At 49.7% G+C, this 12,108-nt stretch overlaps 1 protein-coding gene across 2 annotated transcripts in view; it reads left to right on the plus strand.

Moving 5' to 3' along the window:
• gpx3 (glutathione peroxidase 3) overlaps positions 1-2,490 on the plus strand; it is a 77,523-nt gene extending 75,033 nt beyond the window's left edge. The window contains exons 5-6 of one of the 2 annotated variants that reach the window (XR_011592980.1): positions 920-1,199; positions 2,217-2,490. Coding sequence is in view for 1 of the 2 variants with exons in the window: in XM_070878001.1 (XP_070734102.1) it covers positions 920-1,141 (222 nt within the window). In the remaining variant the exon portion in view is untranslated. Of the gene's footprint in view, positions 1-919 lie in introns of both variants that reach the window. The other variant, XM_070878001.1, reaches the window with a different exon arrangement.
• Positions 2,491-12,108: the final 9,618 nt, after the last annotated feature.

Raw genomic sequence — 12,108 nt, forward strand, 5'->3', positions numbered from 1 at the left:
TTCATCCAAGTCATTAATATAGATTGTAAATAGGTGAGGCCCCAGCACTGATCCTTGCGGCACCCCTCTAGTTAGTTTGCCAACCGGATTTCCAGTCAAACACCATTTCCCTTTCATAAAACCATGCTGACTCTGCTTGACGGTATTATGATTTTCCAAATGGCCTGCCACTGCTTCCTTAATAATGGACTCTAGCATTTTCCCAACAACAGATGTTAGGCTAACTGGCCTCTAGTTTTCTGCTTTCTGTCTCCCTCCTTTTTGTAAAAATAGGGGCGTTACATTTGTGGTTTTCCAATCCCCTGGGACTGCCCCAGAATCCAGGGAATTTTGGTAGATTGCAGCTGTTATGTATGCACGCCTACAATGTTATGATGTACTGTACACTGAATATACCTTACCTGTACACCAGAGGGTGCTGCTGCTGGAGACCCAAGGATCACCTGCACACTGCAGGTAACCCAGTATAAAAGGGAGCTCACCTCTTGGTGTCCTCACTCTAGGAGCTGCAAATAAAGGACTGCAGTCTTCACAGTTTAAGTACCATATTCCTGCCTCGTGGAGTCATTAACAAGGTGCCTACATACACAGTAGCAACCAATGCATCCACTATCCCTGGAGCCACTTCTTTTAAGACCCTCGGATGTAAGCCATCAGATCCAGGAGATTTATCCGCCTTTAGTTCCATTATTTTACCAAATACTTTTTCTTTAGTGATATTGATGGTATTAAGTTCCTCCCTCCCTATATCTATTATTGGAATGTTTTTAGTGTCTTCTACCATGAAGACTGATACAAAATATTTGTTCAAAGTCTTGGGCGGTGTTGGAGTTCACAGGCACGGACGTTGGGCGAGGGAAGATTGCAGAGTACCCGATGGTCTAATTATAAATGCTTTGTGTTTTTATGCTTTACCCAGAGCGCCTGCCCCCCAGTGGGAGACAGTTTCGGGAATACTGACCGACTCTTCTGGCAACCGCTCAAAATCTCAGACATCAAGTGGAACTTTGAGAAGTTTCTCATCGGCCCTGATGGCAAAGCCGTCCAGCGTTGGTTCCCCCGGGTCCCCATGGCCAAAGTCAAGGATGGCATCATTCGATACATGAGAACACTGCTCGTGCAACCCAAGGCCAGGGAATGATGCTCGCAAAGCTTTCGCTGCTCGTTCATGTGATTCTGCGCTGGTCCGAATTAGCTGAGTGAGATTTGTTCACATTACAACCCTTCATATCTCTCCTCCCCTCCTCCCTCTCCCTATCTCCTTCACCTCTCCTCCCTCTCTCTCCTTCTCCCCCTTGATCTCTCTCTCCTCCTCCCTCTCCCTATCTCCTTCACCTCTCCTCCCTCTCTCCCCTTCTCCCCCTTGATCTCTCTCTCCTCCTCCCTCTCCCCTTGATCTCTCTCTCCACCTCCCTCTCCCCTTAATCTCTCTCTCTCTCCTCCTCCCTCGCCCCTCTTCCTTCTCTCCTCCTCTTACTCCTCCCCTTCACCTCTCCCCTCCTTCTCCCCTCCTCCTCCTCCTCTCTCCCTTGATCTCTCTCTCCTTCTCCCTCTCCCCTTGATCTCTCCTCCCTCTCCCCCTTCACCTCTCCCCCTCCTCCTCCCTCTCCCCTCCTCCTTCTCTCCTCCTCCTACTCCTCTCCCCTCCTTCTCTCTGTCCTTCTCCCCTCCTCCTCCTCCCTCTCCCCTCCTCCTCTCCCCCTTGATCTCTCTCTCCTTCTCCCTCTCCCCTTGATCTCTCCTCCCTCTCCCCCTCCTCCTCCCTCTCCCCTCCTCCTTCTCTCCTCCTCCTACTCCTCTCCCCTCCTTCTCTCTGTCCTTCTCCCCTCCTCCTCCTCCCTCTCCCCTCCTCCTCTCCCCCTTGATCTCTCTCTCCTTCTCCCTCTCACCCTTCACCTCTCTCCTCACCCTCCCCCTTCTCCCTTCACCCCCTTTCCACTCATTCCCTCGTCCCTCCGCCCTTCCCTTCCCCCCCCCCATCTCCCCTTCACTCCCCAGCCCTCTCCCCCATTCTCCAGAGATCCTCAGCAGGCCCCTCAGTGAAGCAGGATGAGGGTCAGTGTCATGCTGGGGACACTGGGTTAGATCCCAGTTGCCTGAAGAAGATAGCGAACCAAATGTGTTAACCCTGTTTCTTTTCTCCCTCGCTTAGCTAACTCGAACCAACGTTACGCACACACTTTCATGCTCTCTCTCTCTCTCTCTCTCTCCCCGAGGTCTGGGATATCCCGCGGGGATGGTGGGAGAAGCAGACGGGAAGAGAACTGCCGATTGACGATCAGGTCTATAAAGCAGGTGCTCCCTGCCAGCTCTGGTCTGAAGCTGTGCGGAGACAAGATTAGCCCTTTAGTGCATTCAGGCTATCCTGTCACCCTACACAGAGCATGTTGTCTTACCTTTTTATAGCAGCTCCTGCCCGCCCATCGGGATATCGACAAGTCGTCGCACACTCGCAGGTTTAAATAATAAAAAAAAACATCTTTCACTAAACTGTGAGTCACCTGGCGCATTTCTTTTACCCTCGAAGTTGCAGTTTGCTGCTTGATCACACACTTCCACAGGAACTGACCATCCTCTGGTAACCCACTTAAACAGCTGCCAGTGGAGGGCTATTTGACTGCGAAGGGCGTCAGATCAGCCCATTTACCAGGGTCCGCCACTAGGTGAGAGTCCAATTCAGCCACCCTGACTCGATGCCAGTCAGCACGGACTTGTTAAAGGCAAATCGTGTTTGACCAGCTTGGTGACGTTTTCTGATGAAGTACCAGAGAGGATTGATGAGGGGAGTGCGGTGGATGGTGTGTATATGGGCTTTCAGAAGACATTTGCCGAAGTACTGCATAATAGATTCGTTAGCAAAATTGAAGGACTTGGGATTAACGGGACAATAGCTGTGTGACTACAAAATTAGCCGAGAGCAGGCGGCTGTTTTTCAGACTGGAGGGAAGTGTACAGTGGGGTTCCTCTGGGGTGGGTATTAGAACCACTGCTCCCTTTAATATATCAATGACCTGGACTTAGGTATACAGGGCATAACTTCAAAGTTAGCAGGTGCCACATGTAAGGGGAGCTTGGGGTGTGGGTTCAAATCCACTCTCCCCTGGGGTTCTGCACGTGCGATTTATGAGGATGGGTGAGTAATGAGGCACCAGACACAGTGGGTAAGAGTACAAAATGGCTGATGTTGTTTATTTAGAATAGCAAACACCAAGATAGAGGGCATAGGAAGAGGTCATAAATAGCAGCAATGGCACAATCTCACTCAACAACACGAAAAATCTTGCAACAGGGAAGAGGAAAATAAAAGGTTAAAACATTCCACAACCACACCTCCCACTTCCATCCTTCTTACCAATTCCTATCCTAAATTGAGTCTGTGAAGGGGTTTAGGCTATATTCACAATCCTATTAACTCCGGGGTTCTGGGGTCACTTATTTCAGCTCGGGGGTCCCTCTGGGGTGGGTTTTACGTTGTTGGTCGGTTCGGTTTTCCTCCTCGATGTTGCATTGGTTTCTTCTCTTTGCCTCTCGGGTGGCTCCTAAGCAAAAAGCTGCTGGAGTTAAGCACACCTTCCCCAGAGCGAGGGCCCTGTGAAAAACCGACTCAACTCCCACAAGCTGACTCCAACTGCTCCAAAAGCTGACTCCAACTGCTGGTTCTGTAGGTCCTATATTTGTATCCAATTTAGTTCTGGCCTTTTCGCGCCCAAACTCAGTTGGTGGTCTATTGTGTAAGTTTGGGCGGGGAGATGGCTTTGAATATTTAATCAGAAGATGTCACAGGTACAGGTAGGTGTGAGGACAGGGGTATTGTTTCAGTGCACATTGGTGCCTCAAAGTCTGCTGGTCCATTGTAACAGTGCTGGGAGTCAGCCGGTTTGGGCCTCCCCTTTGATGGGCCATTAGGTAGATGATGGTCCACATTCATTAGGGGTGAGTCATATTTTCGAACTGGGCCGGGTAGTCCCCATTGGTTGAGGATTTCCCCGCTTCAGGCCTGACTCGACCCCTGATTGGCCTGCCAGAATACACTTTTCCCCCATTGGCCAGTGCTTCTGTCTCGCTTGTGAGCCAGACTCCACAATGTCTGTATCTGCCCACACGTTTCCCAGCCTGCCTGGTCTGAGGATTTTACTTGTCCAAAAATGTTCATTTAAAATGTATAGGGCGATCCCATGGTAGTTTCCTTGTCCTTAGGGTGTTCCAATAAAATGCGGCCGTGGATTTTTGAACCTTACACACAAAACTCAGAAGTTTAGTGAACAATGAGGAGGAGAATCATCATAGGCAGTCCCTCGGAATCGAGGAGGACCTGCTTCCACTCCCAAAGTGAGTCCTTTGGTGGCTGAACAGTCCGATACGAGAGCCACAGACCCTGTTACAGGTGGGACAGATAGTCGTCGAGGGAAGGGGGGGTGGGGCTGGTTTGCCGCACGCTCCTTCCGCTGCCTGCGCTTGGCCTCTTCACGCTCCTTGTGTCGAGACTCAAAGAGCTCAGTGCCTTCCCGGATGCACTTTCTCCACCTCGGGCGGTCTGCGGCCAGAGTCTCCCAGGTGCCAGTGGGGATGTCGCACTTTACCAGGGAGGCTTTGAGGGTGTCCTTGTAACGTTTCCACTGTCCTCCTTTGGCTCGTTTACCATGAAGGAGCTCCGTATAGAGCATTCGCTTCGGGAGTCTCGTATCTGGCATGCAAACTATGTGGCCTGCCCAGCGGAGCTGATCGAGTGTGGTCAGTGCTTCAATGCTGGGGATGTTGGCCTGGTCGAGGACACTGATGTTGGTGCGCCTGTCCTCCCAGGGGATTTGCAGGATCTTGTGGAGACATCACTGGTGATATATCTCCAGCGACTTGAGGTGCCTTCTATACATCGTCCATGCCTCAGATCCGTACAGGAGGGCGGGTATTACTACAGCCCTGTAGACCATGAGCTTGGTGGTAGATTTCAGGGCCTGGTCTTCAAACACTCTTTTCCTCAGTCGGCCGAAAGCTGCAATAGTGCACTGGAGGCGATGCTGAATCTCTGCATCAATGTCTGCCTTTGTTGATAAGAGGCTCCCGAGATATGGGAAATGGTCCACATTGTCCAGGGCCGCGCCGTGGATCTTGATGATTGGAGGGCAGTGCTGTGCAGTGGTGACAGGCTGGTGGAGGACCTTTGTCTTACGGATGTTAAGCATAAGAATTAGGAACAGGAGTAGGCCATCTAGCCCCTCAAGCCTGCTCCGCCACTCAAGAAGATCATGGCTGATCTGGCCGTGGACTCAGCTCCATTTACCCGCCCGCTCCCCATAACCCTTAATACCCTTATTGGTTAAAAATCTATCTATCTGTGATTTGAATACATTCAATGAGCTAGCCTCAACTGCTTCCCTGGGCAGAGAATTCCACAGATTCACAACCCTCTGGGAGAAGAAACTCCTTCTCAACTCGGTTTTAAATTGGCTCCCCCGTATTTTGAGGCTGTGCCCCCTAGTTCTAGTCTCCCTGACCAGTGGAAACAACCTCTCTGCCTCTATCTTGTCTATCTCTTTCATTATTTTAAATGTTTCTATAAGATCACCCCTCATCTTTCTGAACTCCAACGAGTAAAGACCCAGTCTACTCAATCTATCTTCATAAGGTAACCCCCTCATCTCCGGAATCAGCCCAGTGAATCGTCTCTGTACCCCCTCCAAAGCTAGTATATCCTTAAGTAAGGTGACCAAAACTTCATGCAGTACTCCAGGTGCAGCCTCACCAATACCCTGTACAGTTGCAGCAGGACCTCCCTGCCTTTGTACTCCATCCCTCTCGCAATGAAGGCCAACATTCCATTCGCCTTCCTGATTACCTGCTGCACCTGCAAACTATCTTTTTGGGATTCATGCACAAGGACCCCCAGGTCCCTCTGCACCACAGAATGTTGTAATTTCGCCCCATTCAAATAATATTCCTTTCTCCTGTTTTTTTTTCCCAAGGTGGATGACCTCACATTTTCCGACATTGTATTCCATCTGCCAAACCTTAGCCCATTCGCTTAACCTATCTAAATCTCTTTGCAGCCTCTCTGTGTCCTCTACACAACCCGCTTTCCCACTAATCTTTGTGTCATCTGCAAATTTTGTTACACTACACTCCGTCCCCTCTTCCAGGTCATCTATGTATATTGTAAACAGTTGTGGTCCCAGCACCGATCCCTGTGGCACACCACTAACCACCGATTTCCAACCGGAAAAGGACCCATTTATCCCGACTCTCTGCTTTCTGTTAGCCAACCAATTCTCGATCCATGCTAATATATTTCCTCTGACTCCGCGTACCTTTATCTTCTGCAATAACCTTTTGTGTGGCACCTTATCGAATACCTTTGGGAAATCTAAGTACACCACATCCATCGGTACACCTCTATCCACCATGCTCGTTATATCCTCAAAGAATCCCAGTAAGTTAGTTAAACATGATTTCCCCTTCATGAATCCATGTTGCGTCTGCTTGATTGCACTATTCCTATCTAGATGTCCCGCTATTTCTTCCTTAATGATAGCTTCAAGCAGTTTTCCCACTACAGATGTTAAACTAACCGGCCTATAGTTACCTGCCTTTTGTCTGCCCTCTTTTTTAAACAGAGGCGTTACATTAGCTGCTTTCCAATCTGATGGTACCTCCCCAGAGTCCAGAGAATTTTGGTAGATTATAACGAATGCATCTGCTATAATTTCCGCCATCTCTTTTAATACCCTGGGATGCATTTCATCAGGACCAGGGGACCTGTCTGCCTTGAATCTCATTAGCCTGTCCAGCACTAACCCCCTAGTGATAGTGATTGTCTCAAGGTCCTCCCTTCCTACATTCCCGTGACCAGCAATTTTTGGCATGGTTTTTGTGTCTTCCACTGTGAAGACTGAAGCAAAATAATTGTTTACGGTCTCAGCCATTTCCACATTTCCCATTATTAAATCCCCCATGATTTCATATACCTCAGTGAATACATTGACTATATCCTGGAGTTCAGCCTCTGAATGTGCACAGACACAGGCGTCATCCACATACTGCAGCTCAACGACAGAGGTTGGGGTGATCTTGGATCTGGCCTGGAGGCGGCGTAGGTTAAACATCTTCCTACTGGTTCTGTAGTTTAGTTCCACTCCGGCGGGGAGCTAGTTGACTGTGAGATGGAGCATGGCGGCGAGGAAGATTGAGAAGAGGTTTGGAGCGATGACGCAGCCCTGTTTGACTCCGGTCCGGACATGAATTGGGTCTGTAATGGATCCGTTAGTAAGGATCACGGCCTGCATGTCATCATGAAGCAGGTGAAGGATGTTTGATGAAAATGAACAGGAGATCGAAGAACTAATAGATCGCAAGCGCAAAGCATTTGAGAGCCTCAAACAAAAACCCAACTCGGGAGCTGCAAAATAACATTACAGACGGCTCAAGGCTCAGGTCCAACAAAAAACCCGGGATCTAAAGAACAGGTGGTGGATGGAGAAAGCACAGGAGATACAACAACTGGCTGACAGCCACGATATGTGAGGATTCTTCACTGCAGTTAAGGTCACCTACGGTCCAAACTCCCAAGGCACCGCCCCCACTCCTGGCCAAGAACGGGGAAGCACTCATCAAGGACACCGTGGCAGTCAGGGCCCGATGGAAGGAGCACTTTGAAGATCTCCTCAATCGAGACTCTGCCTTTGACTCGAATGTTCTCGACTCCATCCTGCAGCATGCGACCAGCCACCAACTCAGTGAAACCCCAACACTACATGAGATAGACAAAGCCATAAAACAGCTCAAGAATAACAAGGCTACGGGAGCGGATGGAATCCCTGCTGAGGCGCTAAAGTATGGCGGAGAGGCACTGTTGGCGTGGATGCATGACCTCATCTCTCTCATCTGGAGGGAGGAGAGCATGCTGGGAGATCTCAGAGATGCAGTGACCGTGAACATCTTTAAAAAAGGGACAAGTCCGACTGCGGCAACTACAGGGGAATCTCCCTGCTATCAGCCACTGGGAAAGTTGTCGCTAGGGTTCTCCTCAATCATCTTCTCCCTGTGGCCGAGGAGCTCCGCCCGGAATCACAATGCGAATTTCCTCCCCTACGGGGCACAACAGACATGATCTTCGCAGCGTCACAGTTGCAGGAAAAATGCATGGAGCAGCGCCAGCCCTTATACATGGCCTTTTTCGACCTTACAAAGGCCTTTGACATGGTCAACCGCGAGGGTCTATGGAGCGTCCTCCCCCGTTTCGGATGCCCCCAAAAGTTTGGAGGAGAGTAACAGACTTCAGAAGGACACGGACAGACTGGTGAAACGGACGGACACGTGGCAGATGAAGTGATACAGTTTGGTAGGAAGAATGAGGATAGGCAATATGAACTAAATGGTACAATTTCAAAGCGTGTGCAAGAACAGAGGACCTTGGGGGCCTGTATGTGTACAAGTTTTTGTGGGTGACAGGACAAACGGAGAAGGCTTACAAAAGCACATGGGATGTTTGACTTTATTCATAAAGTACAAAAGCAAGGAATTTATGCTAATCCTTTATAAATCGCTGGTCAGGCCTCGGTTGGAGTGCTGTGTTCAATTCTGGGCACCGCACTTTTGGAAGGATGTTGTTGTGATCTGGATCGCGCTGCCTGAAAGGGCGGTGGAAGCAGGTTCAATAGTAACTTTCAAAAGGGAACTGGATAAATACTTGAAAGGGAAACATTTGCTGGGATACGGGGAAAGAGCAGAAACAATTGGATTTCTCTATTGAAGAGGCTCGATGGGCTACATGGCCTCCTTCTGTGCTGTGAGCTTCTAGGAGTATTTTGCCATCACGGTTCAGCCCCATCTTTAGTAAACTTCACGCACACTCTATGGCCTTGATTTCAACTCCCTCCACCTCGCATCCCAGTGAGAATGGTGGGCGGGGGAGGGGGTCTACTTACAGGCCGGAGGTCCGCCGTTCTCAGCCAGCTCCGTCGTACCTTTCCAATGGGTCGCGGCCCTCACTACAGGCACGGGGCAGGGGGCCCACTTTACAGTCCAACGTCACGGTGCCACGTGATTTTAACCTCGAGTCAGAGTAAGGCCCGGCCTGGTGAGAAAGAAAACGCACACTCCAACTGGGGCGGTAGGTGTGGTCTGGTCAGGCTGTAGGAGATCCTCAGGGCAGTGTCCTTGGCCCAATCGTTTTCAGCTGCTTCATCAATGACCTTCCCTCTAGCACAAGGTCAGAAGTGGGGACGTTTGCTGATGACTGCACAGTGTTCAGTTCCATTTGCAACTCCTCAAATAATGAAACATAGAAACATAGAAAATAGGTGCAGGAGTAGGCCATTCGGCCCTTCTAGCCTGCACCGCCATTCAATGAGTTCATGGCTGAACATGCAACTTCAGTACCCCATTCCTGCTTTCTCACCATACCCCTTGATTCCCCTAGTAGTAAGGACTTCATCTAACTGCTTTTTGAATATATTTAGTGAATTGGCCTCAACAACTTTCTGTGGTAGAGAATTCCACAGGTTCACCACTCTCTGGGTGAAGAAATTCCTCCTCATCTCGGTCCTAAATGGCTTCCCCCTTATCCTTAGACTGTGTCCCCTGGTTCTGGACTTCCCCAACATTGGGAACATTCTTCCTGCATCTAACCTGTCTAACCCCGTCAGAATTTTAAACGTTTCTATGAGGTCCCCTCTCATTCTTCTGAACTCCAGTGAATACAAGCCCAGTTGATCCAGTCTTTCTTGATAGGTCAGTCCCGCCATCCCGGGAATCAGTCTGGTGAACCTTCGCTGCACTCCCTCAATAGCAAGAATGTCCTTCCTCAGGTTAGGAGACCAAAACTGTACACAATACTCCAGGTGTGGCCTCACCAAGGCCCTGTACAATTGTAGCAACACCTCCCTGCCCTTGTACTCAAATCCCCTCGCTATGAAGGCCAACATGCCATTTGCTTTCTTAACCGCCTGCTGCACCTGCATGCCAACCTTCAATGACTGATGTACCATGACACCCAGGTCTCTTTGCACCTGCCCTTTTCCTAATCTGTCACCATTCAGATAATAGTCTGTCTCTCTGTTTTTACCACCAAAGTGGATAACCTCACATTTATCCACATTATACTTCATCTGCCATGCATTTGCCCACTCACCTAACCTATCCAAGTCGCTCTGCAGCCTCATAGAATCCTCCTTGCAGCTCACACTGCCACCCAACTTAGCGTCATCCGCAAATTTGGAGATACTACATTTAATCCCCTCGTCTAAATCATTAATGTACAATGTAAACAGCTGGGGCCCCAGCACAGAACCTTGCGGTACCCCACTAGTCACTGCCTGCCATTCTGAAAAGTCCCCATTTACTCCTACTCTTTGCTTCCTGTCTGACAACCAGTTCTCAATCCATGTCAGCACACTACCCCCAATCCCATGTGCTTTAACTTTGCACGTTAATCTCTTGTGTGGGACCTTGTCGAAAGCCTTCTGAAAGTCCAAATATACCACATCAACTGGTTCTCCCTTGTCCACTCTACCGGAAACATCCTCAAAAAATTCCAGAAGATTTGTCAAGCATGATTTCCCTTTCACAAATCCATGCTGACTTGGACCTATCATATTACCTCTTTCCAAATGCACTGCGATGACATCCTTAATAATTGATTCCATCATTTTACCCACTACCGATGTCAGGCTGACCGGTCTGTAATTCCGTTTTCTCTCTCCCTCCTTTTTTAAAAAGTGGGGTTACATTGGCTACCCTCCACTCCACAGGAACTGATCCAGAGTCAATGGAATGTTGGAAAATGACTGTCAATGCATCCACTATTTCCAAGTCCACCTCCTTAAGTACTCTGGGATGCAGTCCATCAGGCCCTGGGGATTTATCGGCCTTCAATCCCATCAATTTCCCCAACACAATTTCCCGACTAATAAGGATTTCCCTCAGTTCCTCCTCCTTACTAGACCCTCCGACCCCTTTTATATCCGGAAGGTTGTTTGTGTCCTCCTCAGTGAATACCGAACCAAAGTACTTGTTCAATTGGTCCGCCATTTCTTTGTTCCCCGTTATGACTTCCCCTGATTCTGACTGCAGGGGACCTACGTTTGTGTCCGTGCTCCGTGCTCGCATGCAGCAAGACCTGGACAACATTCGGGCTTGGGCTGGTAAGTGGCAAGTAACATTCGTGCCACACAAGTGCCAGGCAATGACCATCTCCAACAACTTGTGTTTATATAGCGCCTTTAACGTAGTGAAACTTCCCAAGGTGCTTCACAGGAGTGTTATAAGACAAAACAAGTAAGTTTGACACCGAACCACACAAAAAGAAATTACGGCAGGTGGCGAAAAGATTGGTCAAAGAGATAGGTTTTAAGGAGCATCTTAAAGGAGGAAAGAGAGGTAGAGAGACAGAGAGGTTCAGGGAGGGAATGCCAGAGCTTGGGGCCCAGGCAGCTGAAGGCACAGCCACCGATGCTGAAGAGGGCAGAAATAGAGGAGCACAAGACTCTAACCACCGCCCCTTGACATTCAACGGTATTACCATCGCCAAATTCCCCACCACCAACATCCTGGGGGTCACCATTGACCAGAAACTTAACCGCACCAGCCACAAATATTGTGGCAACAAGAGCAGGTCAGAGGCTGTGTATTCTGCGGCGGGTGTCTCACCCCCTGACTCCCCAAAGCCTTTCCACCATCTACAAGGCACCAGTCAGGAGTGTGATGGAATACTCTCCACTTGCCTGGATGAGTGCAGCTCCAACAACACTCAAGAAGCTCGACACCATCCAGGACAAAGCAGCCGCTTGATCAGCACCCCATCCCCCACCTTCAACACTCACTCCCTCCACCACCGGCGCCCCCTGGCTGCAGTGTACACCATCTACAAGATGCACTGCAGCAACTCGCCAGGGCTTCTTTGGCAACTACTCCCAAACCCTACCACCTAGAAGGACAAGGGCAGCAGGCGCATGGGAACACCACCACCTCCACGTTCCCCTCCCAGTCACACACCATCCCGACTTGGAAATATATCGGCCGTTCCTTCACCGTCGCTGGGTCACAATCCCGGAACTCCCTCCCTAACAGCACTGTGGGAGCACCTTCACCACACGGACTGCAGCGGTTCAAGAAGGC

The sequence above is a fragment of the Pristiophorus japonicus genome, chromosome 4, assembly GCF_044704955.1.
Source record: "Pristiophorus japonicus isolate sPriJap1 chromosome 4, sPriJap1.hap1, whole genome shotgun sequence".
Classification (NCBI taxonomy): Eukaryota; Metazoa; Chordata; class Chondrichthyes; family Pristiophoridae; genus Pristiophorus; species Pristiophorus japonicus.